This window comes from Pocillopora damicornis, chromosome 5, assembly GCF_964200805.1.
Source record: "Pocillopora damicornis chromosome 5, jaPocDami1.2, whole genome shotgun sequence".
Lineage (NCBI taxonomy): Eukaryota > Metazoa > Cnidaria > Anthozoa > Scleractinia > Pocilloporidae > Pocillopora > Pocillopora damicornis.
Genome location: NC_142674.1, coordinates 9,509,778 through 9,534,108, shown reverse-complemented (window position 1 = coordinate 9,534,108; position 24,331 = coordinate 9,509,778). Strand labels below are relative to the sequence as shown.

The 24,331-nt window shown below is 37.0% G+C and overlaps 4 protein-coding genes across 8 annotated transcripts in view; 2 read left to right on the top strand and 2 right to left on the bottom strand.

The window, feature by feature from the left end:
- Nucleotides 1-1,211, bottom strand: part of LOC113665619 (regulator of nonsense transcripts 2) — a 28,720-nt gene extending 27,509 nt beyond the window's left edge. For all 5 annotated transcript variants that reach the window (XM_089207632.1, XM_027181336.2, XM_089207633.1 and 2 more), the window contains exon 1: nt 883-1,211. In XM_089207632.1, coding sequence (XP_089063758.1) covers nt 883-1,073 — 191 coding nt within the window. In that variant the 5' untranslated portion in view covers nt 1,074-1,211. The remainder of the gene's footprint in view (nt 1-882) is intronic.
- Nucleotides 1,212-1,245: 34 nt separating this feature from the next.
- Nucleotides 1,246-7,191, top strand: LOC113665620 (uncharacterized). Its single transcript, XM_027181338.2, has 4 exons — nt 1,246-2,224; nt 4,121-4,384; nt 4,777-5,166; nt 5,779-7,191. The coding sequence occupies exons 1-4, from the start codon at nt 1,271-1,273 to the stop codon at nt 6,730-6,732; spliced, it is 2,562 nt and encodes an 853-aa protein (XP_027037139.2). The 5' UTR covers nt 1,246-1,270; the 3' UTR covers nt 6,733-7,191.
- A 565-nt stretch (nt 7,192-7,756) lies between these two features.
- On the bottom strand, nt 7,757-9,503 carry LOC113665622 (mitochondrial intermembrane space import and assembly protein 40-B). Its single transcript, XM_027181340.2, has 2 exons — nt 9,364-9,503; nt 7,757-9,291 (listed from the first exon to the last, which is right to left on the bottom strand). Exons 1-2 carry the CDS (start codon nt 9,383-9,385, stop codon nt 8,849-8,851), a joined length of 465 nt encoding a protein of 154 aa, XP_027037141.2. The 5' UTR covers nt 9,386-9,503; the 3' UTR covers nt 7,757-8,848.
- Nucleotides 9,498-23,111, top strand: LOC113665621 (G-patch domain and KOW motifs-containing protein). The gene is made up of 14 exons (XM_027181339.2): nt 9,498-9,663; nt 9,824-9,951; nt 11,187-11,320; nt 12,491-12,597; nt 13,111-13,234; nt 13,472-13,556; nt 14,040-14,101; nt 14,396-14,455; nt 15,763-15,832; nt 16,475-16,541; nt 17,036-17,195; nt 17,528-17,597; nt 18,243-18,328; nt 20,425-23,111. Exons 1-14 carry the CDS (start codon nt 9,506-9,508, stop codon nt 20,551-20,553), a joined length of 1,440 nt encoding a protein of 479 aa, XP_027037140.2. The 5' UTR covers nt 9,498-9,505; the 3' UTR covers nt 20,554-23,111.
- The last annotated feature ends 1,220 nt before the right edge of the window (nt 23,112-24,331 follow it).

The following is a 24,331-nucleotide window of genomic DNA, read 5'->3' as shown; positions in this document are numbered from 1 at the left end:
AGTTAAGCCATGTAATTTTGATTAATTTTTCATTCATTTCATAACAGATCAAACTGAAATCCACTTGGTCCCATTACCTTTAGAAATGTGTCTGGTTGAAAATGATTTCAGATGAATCGAGACTAGCTTTTAAATTTAAAAGAATTAACCTCCTCTGATGAATCATATCACAAAAAATTTCAGTTTATTACCTAAAAACATTTATTTTCATTGGTTACATTTTGGAAAAAAAGCATTTGTAACTATCTGCACCGTGACCCTGCACCATTTAACTCATGTTACACTTGATTGACAATCACTCAAAAGTGATGAAAATAATTTTAGACTGAGCTCACAAATTCTCGTCATGCCAACAGCAACAATAACCAGTTTCGCTGTACTTTAGTGAATGCAAACCTTTATATTTTCTATAGAAAAAGAAACAACCCATCCACCAAACACCCAGTTTGATATTGCATTTCTAGAAAATTTTAAAGGAAGGATGAAAATCAACAAACGGAAAAAATAACCCAAACAGAAAGGTGTTTATTTTTTAATTTTTTTTTTTTGGAAAGCAATCATCATTTGAAAAAAGCCATATTTTCGTAAGCCATACCGAATTTGCATTGTTGTTTGACTTCTAATAATACCTGCAAGATTACCTTTGAAAAGAAATTGTTTCTCAGTGAAACATCTTCGTCATATCAGCGCACACTGGTTCGTGAAGGAAACGAAATGCGACTTACAAGCTGGAATATAATCATTTCAATTTCAAAATCCAGCCGCCACATTGTGGCAGCTAACGACGGCGAGAAGTTTGTAAGGACATGACCTTACTTTGAATTACATGCATTACAGGAAAGGCTCATTTTTGGTTAGAACCTTACTCTCATTAATCAATACCTTTCATTTTTCTCCATATGTGCACCACGTTGATTTTCTGGAGCTGAAAGGCCCTCTTGATTTTGAGCTTTCTCTTCTTTTACTTTCCCACTGTTTTCCATCGCCTGGCGGCAGTTTGCCAGTGCACAAGCTTTGCCCCCAGAAAGTTGCTCCACTTCCCCGCATTCTTCCTTCTTTTTTTCCTCATTCATGGAAAATGCCTAACGCTTTCTTTTCTTTCCACATCGAGGGAGAATTGGGTCAGTGCGCTAGTAATGACACTAGTGAAGGAAAAAATTTTCCGCCATATTTTCACGCCTCCGCACTGAAGATTTCCGTGAGTTTAAAGCAGTTTTCGTGACCTGGTGCCGCATTGAGTACCAGTCCATTTTCAACATTTTCACAAGTAATGGCGGCGGGTAAACGAGAATTCCAAGGTTACAATTTTCCCTTCTCTGGACAAGAGAATGTTTCTCAGTGGTTTGTTGACTATGGTAGTCCTTCAATGCTAAACTTACACTTGGAAGAACATGGCAAAGAGTTAGTCATATATTCTAACCGATCACACGACTCACAAATACAACAGCTGGTTGCAACCCAAACAAGCTTGCCATTTCTTGATCCTAACCAACGTTCTCCGGCAGTAAAAGGGGAAAGTTTTACTGATTATGAACTAAGTGTACGCTCACACAAAAATTGGGTCAGTTTAGAAAAGGCTAATATTCATGTGGAAAACTTCGCGGCAGATCATACCGGCGTTATGTACTCGACTTTGACGAACCTTGCCCAAAATGAATTGAAGCGTTCTCCGTGGGGAACTTGTGGTGCGCTCAAGTCAAATTTCTTTTTGCCGTGGAAGGTTAAAGAGGCTTGGTGTAGATGTGAACTGTGCTGTTATTTTCGGCAAGGTTTTGCTAACCGAAAGAGTAATGCTGCTCGGGTTATGAAGGATTTGGAAAGTGCATTGCCAGATATCTCACCTTTTTTGTTGTATGATCTTTTCCAAGAAAGTAATGCGTTAGAGACGACACGATTTCAGTACGATACTTTCCTAGGAAACTGTCTTTCCTGTCATCCTTTGGGGACCAACAATCAGGGCCTTCTTATGTATCCAAGTGGTCGTGGCTTAGATGTTTTGAATTTACTACATATCTCAATGGATCCTACTCACCTGATGTTTGAAAGAAAGGAGAGTGGTGCAGCGTCTCTTACATCAGTACTTTCAAAGCAGCAGTTTGCAATTCATGGTCAAATAAGGCAGACTGATTTCTCTGCCTACAATCAAAGTGACATCATAGTGGGAGTTCGCTCACAATATAATTGCTCATTCTTCCAGAGTAATCTAAGCACGTATAGAGAAGGGGTGAGTAAACCATTGCGGGTACAAATTTTATGTGATCTCTGAAAAATACTTGTGCCAAGTTGGTGGGAGTTCAGTTAAGAGGGAGAGTGAAAACTAAACGACTGACTGGTGGGTTTATTCCAGATTAGTATAATGCTATGGTTCAATTTTATTCATAGTTTTAAATTTATTTTCCTTTTTCACTCTTATTCATCATCAATTACAACACCAAAAGACAAAAGAAATTGTAATATTTAAATTAAGGAAAAAACTAAACCAAAAAATATACATGAACAAGAATGAATAGAAAATGTGCTATAAACTGTTAAAGTGAGAGAGACAGCATAACTGATATTCAAAGTATGCTTGCAGCTTGTTGAGTCACAGAAGGAGTTCATTCACAGGATGGGTAGGGAAAGAGTAGCAAGTCCTATCCAACCAGTGGGTCAGCTACTGCATTATTTGACACATCACCATGCTCCCTGATACATTGGTTAAGGCTGGTTTTTCTTAATTCCATTCTGTATGAGTTATTGGGAAGGCTTAAACCAGGAACTACCAGATTATAACTTCAATAGGTTATTAATAATGGTAATAGGATGGAGTGGAGTCCAGTTCAGTTTGTAATCATACAAGTGATTAATGAAATTGAACAACTGCAAAGTGGGAGTCTGATTTGTTGATCACAAGTATGATTACAGACAGAATTGGACAACAAGAAGTCTTGTTACCAATTAATCATGACCATTTCAATTTCCCAAAACAAATACACCTGGAACAAATATCTCCAGTGAAACCAATGTCTTCAGTTAAAAATTCCTTCATTTTGGAAATTCCCCAGTTTTTCTGAGAATAAGTGGTTGTTGTTAGGGTTATTTTGATCATTTCTGTGATTGATGGATTAGCTGAGTGGACTTAGTATGATTGGCTGCTTCAACTGTTCAATTACAGGTATTCTATTACAGCCAACTGTTTGATTACACTGTCCAATCACAACTGTACAGAATGATTGGTGAAAACGAAGCTGGGAATGCACCAATAATATTTGAGGAATTTGTTATGGTTATGATTAAAGCCATAATCAAAATTATCACAAAATTCTTGAATGTGATTGGTTATCACTAGCCTGATTTAAGCACTAATGAGAAAGTATACGCATCATGCTTGCAGTTGGACAGTGACACGTAGTGGTGACATGTAGTGGACAGTACTTGCATCATTTGCATGTTGTCATGCATTTTGCCAAGTCAATTGTAGTTTATCTATGAAAATGTAGAACCAATGCCTGGTTTTTTTCTCAAATTTTGTCATAGTTTTTATTAAGTGGTAACAAGACTTCATACCATCTTCATGCCAAATTTTTTTAATCATTCATATGATTACTGACTGAATTAGAATCCACCCAGTCCTATTATGGTAACCATTAATTATGATGCAGTAACCATAAGGGTACTAACAAGAAGGAGAAACAGGTGCTCTCCCATTCACATAGTTGATAAATTCACCTTTCCAGGTTGGTTTGAGTCATTTGGCTGATATGAGAATTATAAACTACCTCAAGCTTGGGTATGCATGAATGACAAACTCAAAACTGGTCAACAACGTGGAGTGAGAATTTAAGACCAGTTTTGGTGCACAAAAACAAAATGAATTCACTCCCAGATTGTCTACAGCCCTTATTAGCTATCATGCATGTTTAAATTGCATTGGACTGGTGAATTTTAACTATGAATTATTCCCCAAACACTGATACCAAAGAAATTCCTACATGAATAATGCAAGAAAGTGGAAGACATTCATAACAATGAAGTGGCAGCAAGGCTTAGGGGTGATTTTTTCATAAAATGAGATAATCAAGTGTTCGAAACTTGTTCTGGATGAAAAGTTTAAAACTTAATGTTTGTGTTTTGTCCTCAGCTATCTATAAGGCCTTTAGAGACATTAGCTCTCAGTAAACAAGCCATGTGTATTGCTGTTAACCCCTACATTCCTGGAGAAGCCATCATTGTGACAGAAACTGGTGGAGTGTACTTGTGGTCATGTGACCACTCTCTACAGACTGTTCATCAACCTAACTCTCCCAACAGTCAAGAGTTGGCATGGTACCAGTGTGTCTTTGCTGCAAACCCTCGGTGCATAGCATTGGCAGATGCAAAAGAGATGAACTTGATGGATTTCAGGGTAGGATGTAGTAAATTTTTCATGTGTTTAGCATGATTATGATAAGTGATAATTACATGGCAGGCCTATGGCAGATGCATCAAAAATGTGCCAAAGTGTGGTCATAGTCAGATTTGGACATTAGTCACATGCTTGTCGAAGTGAAGCCCTGTTGACCAAACATAGTATCCCTTGTTGCTGACATTTTTTTCATTTTTGAACAAGGCAATGCAATAAATTTGTTGTTTTCAGCATATAACCAAGGACTGTAGGTAACAATCAAGGCATCCCACATTAATGCCCCCAGGCATAATGTTTTTTTATCATTGAAATACATAATACAGACTTACAATTTTTCATCTTACTTTTTGTGACAAATGATACCTAAACAACATTTTTGTTTCTTTTCATAGGCTGGAAAATTGTTCCAAAAGTTTTTTTTCTCCATCCCATCACCCGAAGTTGACTCCTTTGAATGTGTGTCGGCAATTCAGCGTCACCCACAGAATACCCACCACTATGTATTGGCCACTGATCAGTCACTTTTGCTTCTAGATGATCGATTTCTTCGACACCCAGTCTTAAAGTGGAGACATCACAATGAAGACCCAGTTCAGTTCATTAATGTTAATTGTGATACAATTCACGGGTGCAATGACACACGGTTGGTGATTTCTGGATCAAATCATCAACAGACTCACTGCTTTCAGTATTTTGAAGGCGAGTCCCAAGCAGGAGATGTCATCTCTTCAAACAAAGAAGAGTGTTATTTGCCGCCTCAATCAACAACTCTTCCATGGAAGGTAAGTCAAACCTCTTTTTTAAGAGCTGCATCCATGAATGGGGTAATTCTGAGCAAAGGTTTGTCTCTTTAATGGTGTAGCACAAAGACATTATTGGGCTTTTTTTTTCTCATTTGAGACAAAGTTGTGTCCCCTGAATAGAGAAGCCTAATGAAGTGGCTTTCTGTCTGCACCAGGGCCTAGTTTTCCAAAGGAAGGATAACCCTATCAAATGGATGAATTATTCTTCAGAGGATAACTGTTAACAAGATGCACTGCACTGTCAACCAAATAGAGATTTGTCCAGTGGAATATTGTTATCCACCCCTCAAACAACCAGACTACAGTCCTTAGTAGGGTTGAGGGTAAATAGTTATGCACAGGTTACATTTGTGGTACTAGCATTCTCTTAATGCCAGTTGTGGCTGGATAGGTTTGATGCATCAAAATAATCTTGTAAATGACAAGTGGTTTTTTTGTGAATAGGGCAGCAAGAGGTTTTGTTATAGACAAGGTTAGGGTTTTAGGGCCTTGGTAGTACACCCCAAAATATCCCATAACTGAACCCTTGGAAGGTAGACCCACAACTATTTCAGGATTTACTGAGCCTTAAATAGCTTCTTCTTGTTGAAGGTATCATCCTATAGTGAGTGGTATTACAAAGGGCTCAGGAATGGCCTCACCGCCTCACCAGCAAGTGCTTTTCGCTTGTCAAAACCTCTCATTGGCATCTGCACCCTGTTACACACCTCCCATCCTCAAAAGGGTTTCACTGTCTTTCAAATGTCATCTGTTGGTGATTTATTCTACCAGCCATTTGTTGTACGAGATGGCAAAAATTCAACAGGAAACTTTTCCTCTAATAATGAAAGTGCTGCAATTGCTATTGATGACCTTGGTCCTAGAGCTAAGATTCTGTGTCAAGAATGGATTGATCTTGCTAATTTTCAAAATGAAAACTTTGTAAAATCTGCTCAAAATCAAGAATGCATTGAGGTTGACATTGAAGCTCTTTGTGATGAAGTAGCACTTTTGCCAGAGTCTCATCCCTGTTGTGTATTGTGTAATAACAAGCAAGTTCCTAACACCATGCTGCTGGAGCTGACAGATTCTGGATCAAATATTTGTGAAAGATGTGGAGTGGGGTTGAGTCACAGTTTAAATCTGGTAAAGAATCAAAAGAACAAAGGGGTTCTTACAAGAGAGACTCTATGTATGCAATTTGAACCAAAAGAGCTGGGAATTTTTCCAGATAAAGCTACAGCTACAGACCCTCTCAGTAAAAGTCTCTGGTTAAATTGGGCAAGTTTTGAACCAATACCGGTTTTCTCATCAGAGGAAAAAGGATCAGAAAATAATGAAACTGAGAAGAAAAATGAAAAAGGAAACATGGTGCCATCGCAGGCTGCAAGGGTCTCAAAATCAAAAGATCTGTTGCATTCTGTTAGACAGAGCAGTGAATTTGATGGTACTCTTCCTACCAATTCAGTTCAAAATCAGGGCACACCATCTTCACCCCAACCAAAACAAGTGAAGAAACAATCAAAAGTGAAGAGAAAACAAACTCACCATGTCATGGGCTTCTAGACTTAGTTTGAGCACTAATTTTGAGTTATGCTAAGACATTTTGAAGGTTGGTCATTTGAAATCATCAACAATGATGTGCAAAGTGTATCATTTTGAAGACAGTAATCTTCAAACTTCTCTGGTAGAATTGTTTTCATAAAAAGATCCAAGCATTATTTGATAAATGTCAGATAAATTTATCTTTGAATATGAGAGTGATGTTTGCAGTTATGAACACTACTTAAGCAGTAGTGAAAATAAAGCATGAAAGCAAAATTCATTCCTGTATAGGAGTTAAACTCATGACCTTTGTGATAACAATGCTCTACCAACTGAGCTAGCAAGCCAACTGGGAGCTAGTAAATTCTCTGGTTCATCATGAACCCATGAAGTAATGAATAAATGACTGTGAATTTGTGAAAATCATATAACAGTATGTGAACCACAAATTGATAAATAAATATGGGAGTAATCTTTGCAGTAATGAATGCTATTGTACTTAAGCAGTAGCGAAAATACAGCCTGAAAAAATTCAGGTGTGTACAGGAATTGAACAGGAATTGTACCCATGAACTCTGTAATACTGGTGCTTTACTCTTACCACCAACTGAGCCAGCAAGCAAACTGGGAGCTGGTCACTTTGTTGGTTCTTAAACCTGTGAAATGATGAATTACTATATCACTTCACTGGTTTATTATCATGGCCAAATCAAACATAAAACTCATAAGATTAGAGAAAATGATGGTCGACTGTAGCTCTTTACTGTTTAACAAATTCTCCTGGTCAATAACACTAGAACAGTAAAGAGAAGAGTGACAAGAATGTGCAGGTGTGGCCTAAGGGTAGGAGAAGATGGTACACCACAAGTCATACTACACCACAAGTCATACTACACCACAAGTCATACTACACCACAAGTCATACTACACCACAAGTCATACTACATAGAGCTTGGCAAGAATGATGTGCAACTCAAATCAAAAACAGCCCTTTTAGTTGATTTTGTTAGGTCCTAAGGGGTATGAATTCTTCATCAGTGTATGGTTTTGGGGGTTAAATATTTTATTCAATGTGAGAGTGGTGATGATTTTTACAACCTTGCCCGTTTTCAATCTATACCTATACAAGGTAGCATAATGTGTTTTTTTCACTTGCAGTTTTGGTCATCTTTGTCATCAGTTTCTGCACTTGCAAGTATGTTTTCCAATTTTGGTATCAATTGTGGTGTTAGAGCCATGGACTCATCACTCTATCTTGGTTCAGATCATAACTTTCAATGGTTCCTCTTTTTATAAAATTAATGTTAATTTTTGGTTTATATAAAAACACTCTCCCTTCACTGACATCATTTTAGAGATCAAACAACAGAAGAATACTACTGTTGAGGGACACACTGGTGCACCATTGTTTGAAAAGAAATTTGTGTGGGCATGCTTAATTGTCACTGCATGGGGCATCATGCTTGTGGACAACTCCCCGAGACAGTCTTGTTGGGAAAGCATATGCACCAGGCTTATCTAAAGCAATCTGATTTTGTATGCACCAGTTTCACAGCACTGCATGCAACAGTCAGCACTACAACCATGCATGGTGAGTTCCAAAAAAATCAATTAAATGCTAGGTGGTGCATAAGGCTGTGGACACACAATATCCTGTTGAGTAAGCTATTCACTGCAGATCCCTCAATGTGTAGGAAATATTTATAGTGCAATCTGACCCTAAGCCAAGGTATCGTCACCCAACCATTTGCTTTTCCCCTAGGGCTAATGCTTGAAGTGTCAGCTTTAGAAACTCTTTACTATGGCCAGTTTGCATTACCAACTCCACTGATAAAATCAAATTATCTTGTTATAACCCCTTGGATGCCACACCACAGTTTCTTTAGAATCTTATCCCCTTTGATCATCTTTCCACGTAGTCTTGGATAGGGGATGTGGACTGCTAACATGGAAAAAGGCGTTAGAGATTGTAACTTCTTGGTACCTAAATAAATAATAAACTTGCAAATGAACACACATGTGACAACACTATTTTGATGGCATCAAAGGAGTGTGAAATTCAAAAACATTGTTACAACAACTTCCTCCCACCAATGTGGAATACAAACTATTAAAAACAGCCATTAGACAAGAATGGTCAGCTTGAAGTTGAGTTTGCATCGGAACTATCAACAGAAACCAGCGCTGAGTAATTTTCTTCGGACAACATGGTATTTTCTTGTCCATTAATAGTCTTTTCAGTTTCTAATTTCATGTTTATCGAGTCATCTTCTTCATCAAATTCATCATCTTTTCCATAAATTTGAGGAAACTTCACAAAACACTCCTGCATGTCACGAAACTGTGGAATACAGTCAGAACCCTTTGGATCCGCTTCGCTGTAATGAAAGCATGAGAATGCGGCTTTGAATTGTTCTCCACAAGGCCCGTATGCCATTCCCTGCAAACAAGGGCAATCCCAGTTTATTTCGCCGCTTTCTGTGATCAGACCTTCTAATTCTTCTTCGTCATCTTCGCCCAATGTCACAGAGCTTGTGGTCGCATGGTCTTCCTCAGTCACGAAAATCACTTTATCTTTACCTACGATTGGAAATACGAGTTACTAGATATTTATTAAATAATTATTTTAAATTCATGACAACACTTTCTTACCCTCTTCTCTGCAGTAAGACATAATTTTGGAGGATGGAGTCGGCTACGAAGTTACGCCAGGAAATATGGAAATATGCCATGTGCGATTCGATTCCAGTACACCTCCGTTATAAAATGAGTAGGCAAATATGAAGCAAGGAACATGGCGGATAGTCGAAAGAAAGGTGTATCGTTTTCTTTTTCCAAGAAGGTTTCTATAAAAAACAAGTCCGAAAAAAATGCCTTAAATTCAGATGATGCTAAGGCTAAAAAGGAAGAAACTGATTACATTAATGCTGCTGAGGGGAAAGAACTGAAAAGGTAAACTCAACATTTGACAATTACAACATCTTCATCTGTCTTCATGTAATCAATTATTCTGAAATATTCAATCATGAACAGAGTTGACGATAATTTGAATATGCAGTTAAAAAAACAACAACAATTAAAACAATTTATTAGTCGTTTTGCTATTTTTAAGTATCAAACCTGAGGAGAAACCAAAAGAGAAAGTTATTCCTTGCAAAACCAAAAATCGATGGATTCTTCCAGAAGATGCCAAGTTTGTGGACAGTTTGGATAGACAGGCTGCTGAGGAACTTTTAAAAGGTGAAACAAACGGTGTAGGACTTTAAGGTTACTTCCCACCTTCAGAGGCCGAAAAAATAGATTTTTCTTTTATCTGACAAAACTGAATTCAAGCATTCAACCTAACGTTCCCATTAAAAAAAATTCTGAAATCTTTAAGAGCAGCCGAGTTATTTAGAAAAACGTATTTTTAAATAAAAGCTAATAAATCTCAGGCCTGGGCGAATTCCCTGAGGGAATTTTCGCGGCAACCGCTCATGTTTGGGCTCGATTTTCATGTTACTTCTATATTTTGTTTACATCATGCACTTTACAAAATTCACTCGTGGAAGCTCTTTGTTTATGGAAAAATCTTTGCTCATGAAGCAATCTAAAATCTTACATTTGATTTAGGAAGGAATACAACCACTTTGAGCGAATTTATAGGGTACATTGATTTGACCAATTTTCATGAAACTTCACCAAAACATCCTAGGAATAATGACAAAGGAAAGTGTGTTGGGAAATTTTGATATTTGAAATATTTGTCCCATGGCATCCATTTATGCAACACAACTCGTGTATTTCTAGCTTTTCCAACTTTAGATGCCAATATCTAGACAACCAATCAGAATATCAGAAAAGCCTGATATACTTTGGTTGATCGATGCCTTGTGAATGAGACTGTGCGGCCATTTTGCTCGTGCTGTGGTGTCCAATACCCAATAAATAAGAACCTTCAGTTGTTTCACGTCTTACCAGCTCCTGACACTCCCTTAAAGAAAAGTCCCTTAAATTATATTTTTATTGCAAATTTCAGTTATTAGGCTTTCTTCCAAAGTATGGTTTGCTAGGATTTAGTGAAACTACTGTGTATACAAGTTTTTTCGTTAAGGACACCCAAGAAGGTGGGGAGTAACCTTAACAATTCTACTGTCAATTGTATTCTGGTATGAGAAAATTTTATTTGCTCTGTTTTATACTTTCAAAGAAGAATAGCCATAAAATAGCCTTTAAATCATGTTTTGGCCAAGTTCCTGGGGATTGAAAGCTTTGTTTTCAGATTTTTACCCTCACAGAGTAGACATGTAACAAGTGTAGACATGCAAAAAGAAACAAACACCATCTAAAGGATGTTAAATACCTGTCCCTTCATACAGCTCTGTCATTTTTGAAACAAGCACAAATGACTGTCCATAAGATTTTCAGGCAATCAAAACATGTTATGCATGTGTATCAGTTATTTGACCAGATTTTTTATACTCTTTCAAATGCAGCTGTTTCTGGAGAGGATACTGAAGGTAATGAAAATGAAAATGTAAGCATTCCACTGTTGATGAGAAATCCTTTACCTGACATTGAAGGATATGAAAAGAATGAGAAACTGGACATCGCATTACGGCCTGAACAAGTTAGTATTGATAGGTTTCCTAAAGGGTATATGAAGACTGACCAAGAAGCATAATTATGTGTTGTAACTTGATCAGTAGCCTTCTCCTAGCGCACAATGATTATATAGAACAATTTTCGATATTAACCTGTACAGCAGTTTTAAAAGTGTGCAGCATGTATCCTTTAGTACTAGGTGCAAGCCTATGAAACATGCAGGGAATATGAGGAAAACAATATCTTCTTACAAATGTTTTGGTGTTAAGTGTTGCCAAGTATAAGCACCATGTAGGGGGATGTTGTCTGGACATTGCATTTACATATAAATCATAAAATGTTTTAGAGGTCTAGGGGTGCATGATCCATCCACTTGTTTGAGGGAAAGTCAGGGCTTCAAGTTTGACTTCTTTCAAAGGACCATTTGGTCAGCAATAACACCTTAGAAACAGAAAAGCCAAATGTGAAGTTAAGAGTCCTTTCAGTTGAGCCGTTGAAATCTTACTTGAAACCAAAGGCATTGTGTGAGGTCTTTTGAAAAGGTGTACAAGCAAGTAGAAAATACTGAGAACAAAGGTGCTCCAAACTTAGGGGTCTAGCATGGGGTTAGGGGCATGCTCCCCCTGAATTTTTTTAAATTTAGAGTTTTGGAAATGCCATTTCCTACATTTTATGCAGGGCATTTTCAGTAAAATGATACAAAGGAAAATTTATTAGTAAGTGTGCCTTGGTTTTTTCCCCATCTCCAGTGTTATTGGTACAGTTTTAGTTGATAAAACCTCAGCCAGAAACAAAGTCTTCTAAGGACTAATTTTTCATTCCCACACTGAAAAATACAGAGGCTGATCAATACAGCCTCTGATGACATTTGACGAGACTTGCTTTTTTCGCTGAAGAATTTTGACTGTTGCAGTCGGCAAGATACTGAAAAATTCATTCATGACCTATCGTGTAACCAACTTTCATAGGTATCAAATTCCACCAGTATTATGCTGTTTTTTTCAGCCTGAGAAAAAATTGTTTACTTGCTTGTGAAATTTTATTTTGGGTACTGGCTTTAGACTGGATGACAAGCATTAGCCCTCTCCCACCCCCTGTTCCCCTCCAATTAATAGATACAGCTTGCTGCACTGACAGCTAGTGTCAACTACCTGGTACATAGCATCAATGAGTTAATTTTTTTTTCTCATCACAGAGCTCAATGCGAGACTATGAGGATATGCCTGTGTCTTCATTTGGAGCAGCCATGCTACGTGGAATGGGTTGGAAGAAGGGGGAAGCTATTGGAGGCACAAACAAAGGGTAATGATATACTACATACCTATTGACATTTGAAATGTTCAGATGTGAGTGATTTCAAAGTATATGTAGCTTATTATTACTATAATAATAATAACTATTATTATTATTATTTCTAAGGATGATTTAAAATGCTGTATCTGGGGATAAAACCTTTTGAAAGAAATTGCTCTCATGCAATATGAAAGTTAAAAACAGGCTTCTGAAAATTCTACACCTTGAACTTAGAAAACATCCCCCCTGTCTTGTCAATGTTCCTGTATCTTTGTTGCAAAAAGCATTTAGTCACTGATGTACAGAAGTACTATAAGATGTGGCCAATACGGATACATACAGCTGCATATCCAAATGATGTCAAACTTTGCAAGAAACTTATGTCCAGATTTCAAAAATACCCCATTCCTCAGAACTTTTGGCAAATCTGGAACACAATTAAGTCAATTTGACAGTAATCCCCCTTAGGTTTGTAATTATACTTACTCTTCGATGACATGTTTCACTTACTATTTATTTTAGGTTTACAGAACCTATAGAATATATTCCAAGATCTAAGGGTTTAGGGCTGGGGGCTGAAAGAAGAGTCATGGATGACGTGATACTTGGGAAGAAGCAGAAACCAGGAGACTCAATCACAGAAAAGGTATGGTTCTACTTATATACTATGTTTAGATAGAATTTCAGCCTCTTTGGCTTCTCTAATACACATTTAGTGCTATGAAAGTCCTTCCAACTTTTTGCTTATAATTTTCTCATGGTCTTTCTTCACTGAATCTGTCATACTAACTGTCGTAAACAGTTCAGGAAACAATCAGAGGAGAAATTATAATCTAGGCATAGAATTCTTCTATGAAATTTATATGATGTTGTGCTTAAATAGAGTTCTGGTGCTATTAAAGAAAAGGATGGTCGTGTCAGACACTTTAAAGGAGTAGGAGAGGCACTCCCTCAGGAATCATCTTTAGGTAATTATTTTGAAAGAGATGAAACTTGCATGTAATCAGTGCATATTCACAAATTAATGGCCTGCTGGCCACTACTAGCACAACCAAATCCAGATTGAGTTTTGAACAATGGTGATTGGAATCGTGATTAGAGTAGTTGTATTGTGTTCACAGAAATTGACACCAATGCTCAAAGTGACTTTTACCTCCCAAAATCACAGTGGTACATGCAAAAAATGAAGAAGAGTAGCAATGATTGTTGCCACTTGATGCTATCAAAATAAGAATATTAAGCTTTTGTAGTGTAGACCATCTGGCTGGTTTAAAAGACGTCACCTTTGACTGTTAAGCAGCCATCACAATGTTTCTCCTTACTTTAATATTTCATTAAATTTTCATGAATATTTTTCTAAAGCTGACTTCTGTAACATATCAGGTAATATATTATATCAGGTAATATATTCTAATGTGTGGAGTTTGACAGTTTATATTTTCTGAACTTAGATTACAGACCTGGTGTAGGAGTTATAATAGAGAAAGGTCCTCATCAAGATATGTGTGGAAAGGTGAATAAAATGTCCTATTCACTGCAACATCATCACATCTTAATAAAACTGACCAATAGTCTTTTTAATCAGAATTGAAGTATTTTACTGACATAAAACTCTTGACTTGTCTCTGATAATGAAGATTTCTTACGGATATATGCACAGGTTGTTATAAAGTGCTGGAGTGTCACCAAAAACTGACATTTTTAGGATGACACTCTCCTAAAAGATTTTATTGAAGGAATGGTTTCTTCATGTACAGTGTACACTGTTTGACTAGAAATCAGCATGCTTTTTTTTTCGGTTTTGTAGATTGTGGCTGTAGATGTTGATACCTCAAGAATTACAATCCAATTTCATTTAAGTGAAGAGGTTAGTCTTTGTCTTATGTTTCATAACCTTCTCCAGTGGTTTACCTTTACACTCCCAACATCAGATTTACATTCAAGTCACTTTCAGTAGCCTAACATTTTCTTTTTTTTTTTTCGGTAAAAGTGAACAATAGCTCCCATGTTCAGCTGTTGGTAACCTGTCGGCCAACTGTCGGCCGACATGATACTGCCACGTTATTGACAGCCGGCCAACAGTGTTAAACAGACCGTACGCACCAATTTTGTATTTACCTTCTTCCTAACTTGTATTTTTATAAAAATAGGCCTGTTTGGTCTATAGCAAAAAGGAAGTTTTTCAATTGTCCCATAATGCATTGCAAAACCATAGTTTACAATACTTCATGTATGTCTGATAAATCTTTCTTTTCTTGTGACAGGTCGCGATCATCGCCCTTTTTGGCGTATTGTGACAATTAAAATATTAAAGTATACCTTTTTTTGGCATTTTATTAGACTTCATTCAGGAGTGTTTTGCCTTTCTTTTAAAACCATCTGCATGCTTCATGCACATTCCTGCCAGGATGCTAGCAAGCCGTGATCAGCGAAGAACGCGAAAATGCTTTGAAAACTCTGGATAAGAGCAAGTAACTGAAAATGATTCATGAAATTGAACCAATATGGGCATGTTTCACTAGCCAATGCAAGCAAGTTAGGCAATAGCCATACTCACTATCTCTCTGTGATTAATTTTTCCCGTTTCAACATTGAAGTGATAAATATTAAGTAACTGTTTGTGATCATTTCAGCGCACAACTTACTGACACGTTACCAACAGGTCATCGACAGGTTACCAACAGACGGCCAACTGTTGGCTGATGGTTGGCTGATGCTTTAGTCTGCAACATTATGAAAACTGTCAGCCGACTATCAGCCAATGGTTGACCAACAGTTGGCTGATGGTTGGCCAACAGTCAGCAGACAGATGGCCAACAGTCGGCCAACAGTTGGCCGATAGTCAGCTGACAGACGGCCAACAGTTGGCCGACTGTTGGTCGACAGACAGCTGATAGTATCTTTTGGGAACTGTTCTTTACTTTTACCCTTTTTTCAAGAAAATTTGGTACACATTAATAAGTTATAGTCAAATAATAATGCTTGTTCATTTGCATAATCTATTTGCTGGAGTGGATAATGTAATGATTTTAAAAGGAGAACTTACTTGTTAATCACATCTGAGGGTGAAGTGAGGTAGAATATTAGAGAAACTCATAAGATGAGTTGTGGGATCTCCCACCATATAGGATGATGTAGCTACCTTTAAAAATGTGAAATACTTCTTTCTTTCAGAATATCACATTACACCAGTGTAATGCTAGACTATTAGATGATATTGAATATAGGGCCCTATCAAGACAAGGTGAGAATTTTGATAGCACTACTTGCTGGAGCTAGATTAAAAAATGTTGGTCACTTTTCATTCATCAGCTCTAACTACATCAGCAACATTGCTTCTTTTCAGTGTTATTTGAGTATTAAGGGCTATTTTTTTTACAAAGAAAAGCAGTGTAGAGAGTGGTTTTAACGTCATGATTCACTGTTAAGACAGACATTTAGGTTCAGTTCCTACTTTGTCCTTCTTAAAGAGTGCTGACTGAGTATGCATGTATCATAAGCAAGCCAGTAAATCAATGAAGACAGTAGTTCGTTTGTTTGTCTCTTTTAACATGCTGTGGCTAGAAATCCAACAAACTGAAGGCAAATTAGACCTTGCATTTAAGACCATGAAAGACCTACATGTGTAATTTATATGGAGATCTCTTAGAGTAATGCACAAACTAACAGGCAACACTATTTTAATTGAGTAACTGATAAAAACTGCCTGCCCTCTGTTTCTCAATTGAAATGTGGGCAAACTAAATTCTTTCCCTATGTGTGTTATTCTTATTCAGAATATCTGAAAGAATTCTCAAATGAAATAATACTAGTTAAGTAATACTAACCATCAGGTATTTTTTATAATCATTTGTTTATGTGACTTAAGTTTTTATGTTCCTATTAGACAAACTAAAACAAAATGGACACGAAATAAGAAGTAACAAGAGAACAAGAAATGATGAACAGGAAAGGTTAGAACATCCTAATAATTGTTTATTGTCTTGTATTCAGTTCTCTCTTAACTTGTAAGATATAACCCTTAAATAGCTTAGAAAGTGATTTTAGGTAATAATTATAACCTCTTCAGATGTACGTAACAATCAGACGTGGCTACAATCAGAAACAAACCATGAGATGCTCCATTCAGCCTTCACCACCATAACTCACACCTCAACCTTCCGCAAGGCAGACTGATTTCAAACATCCCCCAATCATTGAGAAGTGCCACCTCCTTATCCTCTCCTGCCTAATATAATGCAAATGATTATACAAGCATACCAGCCATCAATGAGCAGAGGCTTCCCCCTCTCTGTAACACCACCCCCCCCCTCCTACATCGGAAGTTAATAGTAGTTATTGAGATCATATATTAGAGCAACTTAAAGAAGAACAGAAATTGTATTATGCGACAGAGATTGAGGTTAAGCATTTAGACTGAAATGTATTTTTCCTTGGTTAACTGCAGTCAAAAGTGCAAAGATAGCAAATATTCCAAGAAGAGCAAAGAAGGTAAAAGTAATTCCAGTTCACAAAAGGGAAGCCAAACCAAATGTTGGCTGTATCCACAAATAAAAGTGAGGATCATCAGCAAGAATTACAAGAAGGGCAAATATTACAACAAAAAGGTTTATTGTCTTTCTTTAACCATATAATTTTTTAATGTCCAAACTAGTAGTAAAGTTGCTTTTTTAAAAACCAATCAGGAATAATAAATAGATACTGTTACCCATTCCACCTACTGTGTGATATTTTTGTCCATCATCACACATGTTGCCTGGCAACCAAGTGATTACCTCTTTGTACAGTCTCCTGCATGTAGATTCTTCAACATTCAGATGAGAAGTAACAGAGTGGGGACCATTTAGAATATGGAAGTACTGTGAAACTAATTGAATTTTATGTTTTGGTGGAAATAAATAATTGTAATCTTATGCAAAGTTTTGCTTTTATTCTGTAGGTAAAAGTTGTTGATGTAGTCAGTAGGGACAAATGTGTTTGCCAGACAGAGGAGGGAAGACTTATTGAAGGTACATGTGCAGACTGAGTCAGAATTTACAAAGTTGGTCTAAAAAGTTGTCACTGCGGACCCTCATACTAAACATAACATTGGTAAAATTAGAGGCTGTTCAGCAAAGAGCCACCCAAGGGATTACTAAGTCTGATGATGATTATGATACTAGATTATCTAAGTTAAAATTATTGTAATTAATCTAATAAGAAGCTCATGAGAGATGTTACCTTTTTGTTCAATATACCGGTAATTAATCTTCATTATGATAAAGATGTTTCAAACAAGCTCCTACTTTGTATGACAGAAATATAAATTACATCTTGAGAAAAAGTGACTTTGCTCTAAATTAAAAAAATCAAGACTGAATTATTAATAAATGGAAAAGTTTACCCAATCATGTTAGAGAATCAAATAGTGCTACAGCCTTAAAGAGGAATTTTTTTTTAGGATAATTAGAACTTTTATTTTTTATATTTGTATATACTTTTCTTACACCTTTATTAGTGGGACATCCCTAGCATGGTGCATCAGCACTTTAAGTTGTCTCCTTCTCCACAATGTTTCTTTACTGTCGTGATGAATTCAGTTTATTGTCTATTATTTTGTAATCTACAGGAGTGAATCCATAATAATTAACTTATGTTTATGTTTGTTTGTTCAGATGTACCACAATCAGCATTGGAGACAGTTGTGCCTAAGACTCTTGATTCTCATGTCCGAGTTGTTGGAGGTGATTCCAAGGGACAGGTTAGTTCCTAACCCAATCCAACCCTATGTTAACTAAAGTAAACAAAAAAATTACTTCTTTTTGAGTCTTTCAAGCCTTCAAAAAGCCTTCATATGTCATTATTGGACAGAAGCAAATTATATCATGAGTTTATTGTATGCAGGACATGAGAGTGATTATGCCTTTGGTTGTCAGTGATTATATGGTGTTGTATATAGGTTTTAGGTTTGGTGAGGTTTAGCTCTGTTAAGTAGCGCATTGATGTTAGTGTTGCCACAAACATGACGTATACACCAACTCTTATCACCCAGTCACCAAAGTGTGAGTGTAACAGTGAAAGTAGTTGACTTTACTTTATGTTAATTTAGTGGGGCTGAAGTTTGGTGTCCATTGTCTGTATAGCAGGGGTAGATGTTCCAGAGGTGTGGTGCAGCGGTAACCGGTCAAGTCGCCCGAGAGTCATCTCGCCTGATGTCATGTCGCCCGAAACCTGAGTCATGTTGCCCGAAATTTTAGTAATGTCGCCCGAAAAAAAAAGTCAAGTCGCCCGAAGAAACAAATACTAAAAAGATCAGAATTTCAGACTGTAAATAGGCAATAACGTTGCGAAATTTTTTATCACTAAAGCGCTCTTTGTTTCCGACAATACCATGAAGATTCTTAAAGCGCTGTTCGTTCCTAAGAACAAAGGGAAACGTTGTTCGTTTCCAACAACAAAATACAGCGTTGTTCGTTTGGTATGTAATCGTTTCTTACTCACGGACGTTTCGTAAGCCTGAGAAACTCTTTCTTGGTTTCTAACGATACCATGAAGACTTTGACTACACAGAAATCGATTATATGTTCGGAATTGAAATATGTTTGAGTAATGATTTTAAAAGCGTGGTTCGTTTCTAACAACTAAGGGAAGCGTTCTCCGTTAAAAAAAAAAAAAAAAAAAAAATGAAGCGTTGTTCGTTTGGTGCCTACTCGTTTCTTACTCACGGACATTTCGTAAGCTTGAGAAACTTTTTCTTGGTTTCTAACAAAGCCATCGATCATATGGTCAGAAAGGCCATATGAGCGACCGTAATCATCGCTCTAACCTTGACGTGCTCTAACTTCATCATCACACTCAATGCAAGGATGAATGCTCATTTTGATCAGTTTGTATTCGTATTGTAGCTAGCTCTACCCCTTTCACATATACTTTGATCGGATCAAATATACATGCGACCGCCAGAGGAAACAGAGCACAACTACATATTTTTTTCCTATTATGATCCTAAGGGAAATGATGCTATCAGACTACTGCTGTGAAAAAAGTCACAAGCATAAACAATAGCCAGTTATCTTAAAAATATCACACTTACCTTACGCAAGGCAACAAGTTAATTTCATTTGTATGTTACTCGCTTTACCTTTTACCGACTTGTCGAACGCGTTTACCAGGTGTTTTTATCTGTTATCGTTAAGAAAGTCACAAATAGACACAACAGAACTTTACTTGTATGTTACGCTGCATCCATGCATTTGTTGTTATAGAAACGAACAACGCTTCCCTCTGTTGTTAGAAACGAACAACACTTTTAGAGTCGTTACTCAAACATATTTCAATTCTGACCATACAATCGATTTCTGTGTAGTCAAAGTCTTCATGGCATTTTAAGAAATAAGAAAGAGTTTTCCAAGCTTACGAAATGTCTGTGAGTAAGAAACGAGTACATACCAAACGAACAACGCTTCATGTTCGGGCAACATGACTCAGGTTTCGGGCGAGATGACTCTCGGGCGACTTGACTGTAAACCGGTTCAGCTTGTCTTACCAATGTGTTTTTAATTCCTTATGAGGATGAATGCTTAGTTTGGTCATATGACTTCTAACTTTTAACTCTTGAACTTTGCAGTTTCCTCATTTCCACTATCCTCTGTGTAACTTAATTCATAGGTATGAATTGTTTGTTCCCTGATTGGTTAAAGTTAGCATTTATGCCATCATCAGATCAAAGTCCGTAGGTTACTAAATTCTAGAAATCTCCCCAGCATCTATTTGGTGCATTATTAAAAGTACATGTTGTAAGAAATGGCACATTTATAATTGTTGTCAATTTTGCGTACTGCGTTGTTCTTCATTCAGCTTGCATTGTTACTGGAGCGGAATACAACAAAGTACAGCGCTGTCATTCAACTTTTGATGGACAAGTCAATTATTACAGCGGATTACGATGACATTTGTGAACATGTTGGTGATGATAATGAGTTTTGATGTTGAAGGAATGTCAGAGACAGCCTGCTCGGCAGAGCATTTGTTTATTTTACTGTCAGCAGGCGTCAATCCTGTTGAGCTGGTCTGTCTTGCAGGTTTGCGAGAGCTACAACCAGAAGATCCCAGAAGACATGATTTTCACAAATTCCCACTGGCCCACTGTATGCACGAATGCAAATGAGAACATGGAGCGAGAGCAGTACTTTTGACACGACACAACAGTTTATCTAGTAGGTGCGTGGCGTGGTTTGCCTGCACCATCACGTGTCTGTGATATACATCGCCATGATCGCTGTTAAGCCAAGGATGGCAGTGCAGTGAGGAATATTGAATGATAACGACAGAAGATAAAATGAAAATTATGAGCAAAACCGTTGGAGAAGATCAAGTGATATAATATGACGTTTTAGTCCAAAAAAGTTTACTTGGGTGCAGCTATTCCAAAGAATGACTTCGTGAGACTGAGCTTTTGTGACTACTGTCTTATATAGGAGGCAAAGCCACAGATGTCGTAGAGATGAGTGAATGAGTGAGTGTAACGATAGATTCCGATCTTGACCAAATATTTTTACCTGATGTTTTGCGGTGCTACTCATTGTTTGTTCCGGAGAATCTATGCAAAACTTCCTGTTACTGTTTTCTGCGTAGGGTGTTCTTTTGAGTGTTCTCTGGTTGGACTTTATGAACAAACAAATATTTCCCTTCTTCCGTAACAAGCAAGGAAACGCGCTCTCATCTTGAATTAAATTTTAAACAAAAACTTATCGTAAGGTTTGAAAATTGGGGAGTATCACTTGGGTGATATCTTCGGATATCTCCCAGTTTTAGCTGGGAAATATTTGTTAACATGATGCGTTTAAACCGGTTGTGTACAAGAAAAATATTTGATGGATCCTTATCGAGGAGGTTATTCCAAGTGATATTCCCTAATTTTCAAGCTCCACGTCCATTTGAGCATTTTTTGTTTTTTTAAAAAGAAGGGACATGTTTTTTGTATTCATAAAATCGTATTAGACAAGAATGAAAAGTGAACATCCCTTGCAGTGAATGATTAGCTGTTGGTAAATTTTGTTCCCCGTAATTTGCAATAATATTTGAAGGAAATATGCTCGTTGTTTCGCACTTTATGGACAAGATTACTCATGTTTGCGGAAAACCTTTGAAAGTTCAGGAGTTGGCTGCATACTCACCACCTATTCTCATGCAAAAGTACCACTTGAAACCTGATAGATTCATTTTCTGCTAGGCGCGTCTTATGGTCGTGAAAGTAGAATTATTCTTTCATGTTATTTTTCAGTTTCGCTGCAGTCACTAGCTTGAAAAGTGAAGCAAGTGCTTTGGCAGATCGAATTTTCTCTACTAAACAAACTCTATCACTTTTGAAAAATATAACGAAACCTCTTCAAATGGATATTCAACTGTTCGTTTGTTGTTCGGAGTTGAGTAGTGACTCGGACTCTGAAAAATTCGAGCACTCAACAGCTAACTTCTTTGAAACTTCCAATTGCTTAGTTTTAAAGTTAACATTGAAATAGCCCCCTTATCAATCATAAGACATTTAGTTTAACCTATCACTCGTTTCGGAAATGAAAAAAATTTGGTTTTTTAACATTCTGTAGGTGTCAGGTACCTTTTTTTCGTTATCATCAGTTTATTCCGTTCAGTAAATTTTACCTCTGAACGTTTTTAAAAGAAAGCGTAAATATCGATAATCTCCGCTGAAAAAATGTTATTCCATATAATGAAAATCAAATTTTAAAAAAATTTATTTCCCATTTTCAAATTCCCATTTTATTTTCCCATTCATCATTCCTTATCTTCCATTTCCTATTTCCCATTCATCATTCCTTATCGTCCATTTCCTATTTCACATTCATCATTCCTTATCGTCCATTTCCTATTTCCCATTCCCTATTCCTGTTCTTTGCAACATCCTGCGAGATACGACGTCGGAGGAATGACGGAATATATTAAGAAGCTGAATGAATGAATGAATGTTCTAAAACGCAGAATGTCGTTTTGTTTGAAACAAAATCTTCAAAAAATGGAATTGCAATAAAAGAAGAAAATTATTTATGATTTACAGGCGAAATTAAAAGAAGCATACAATTAGGTGATCTTTGTTGGAGCCCGGAGGTAGGGGCACCATTAGGTTTCCAAGCTAGCCCCTTTGAATTATTATTATTATTATTATTATTATTATTATTATTATTATTATTATTATTATTATTATTATACAACTATTGTTATCATCATCATTAGTGCTTATATTGTTATTTGTTGCCATTTAATTATTGGTTGAATGTCAATTGGTTTATTCTTGAATCTACTTCCTCTTGGGAACAGGGTACTCACAACTATGTAGGATGCGCAAGGTTTTCTGTTGCACGAGACAAATATTCTGCAACACCACCTTTTAGCGTCATTATAAAACCTCTTGTTCTTTACAATGCTCTAAAAATTGTGCTATATCAGTAGCCATCTGTAGTCTTTGACTGTCTATTTTATTAAGTTGTGAACTTTTAATAAATGACGTTGTATGTAAACTGTATAGCATAGCCTAGAGTGTCGAAGTAGTTTTCAAAAGATAGCTTATTCTGCACATAAAAAGTGTAAAGTATACAGAATCTGAGACCAAAACAATTAGTGACGAATTGCCATTTTGAAATGGCTCAGTTTTGCTAGGTTGGGTTGTATCGCTTATAGAGCGTGGAATGTGTGTCCTCGTGATGAGAGCTTATTCCCCATTCACGCCAGCTAAACATGCATGCCAAAATCAAAACGTCACAACCGTCAATCTTTAATCTGAGTGCTTATTTACAACTAAAATGTGGACCCTCTAAGATGAGCATACAGGCAGGGTCAGTTAAGAAAAAGAGAAAAAGGCAGGTTTCCTACTGGTCAGAATAGAAGTTTGTGGCTTCTGTTTTTATTTCATTAAATTTAGGAAATGCAAGTATGGTGACTTAAGTCCGAAGTTTAGTAATTGAAAACTGTCATTTGGTAACTCTTGAAAAGGGATTATTTCATAACTCCAATGAACTAATATGAAGAAAAGAAGAAAAGTGGTTTTCCCTCCTTTGCTCTTTGAAAATAAACCTTGGAAGACCTCACAGACTATATTGAAAGGTATGTGACAGAATACTAGTATGGAAAAAAAAAGGGCTTTAAAGTCGAAAAGGACAATGAAAACGATACCTGTTGGATCTCGAACGATGAGAAATATAGATGGTTAAATGCTAGGCGAGAAAGTAACAGAGTTCGGGAACGTATTCTCTGTGGAGAAAGTGGATAGCTTTAGTCTGCGTAAATTGCACGAGAAACTGGTACAAATTACCTTGGAGCATTGTGGTCGTTTGAACGCAGCATGCCATATTGGTCAGTCAATTGCTTGCAGCAGGCAGAAAGAATATGATCGTGGAAAATCTAGGCAGTAATCCCAACCGAATACTGAGTACATTAAACAGAGATTATTACAACCGACCGAATAAATGCATTCTTTTAAGTTACATGGCTTGCAAGCAGGCCCTCATCATAAGGATGCGCGTTCCCCACCCTACTGATGTGTTTGAAACAAGTCGAGGAGAGTTTCGCTGAGGATCTGGCACTAATAATGATTCGGAAGCAAGAGCTCTAGGAGACCTCCTCGAGATGTTAATTGGGGTTGCATTATTATAAAAATTTAGAGTTTAACCGACCTTACATCAGCATGGCTCCAAGGAGCCTACGATTTGTTGCAGATATCGGCTTGGAGAGAAATAAGACAAAACTCATCAAA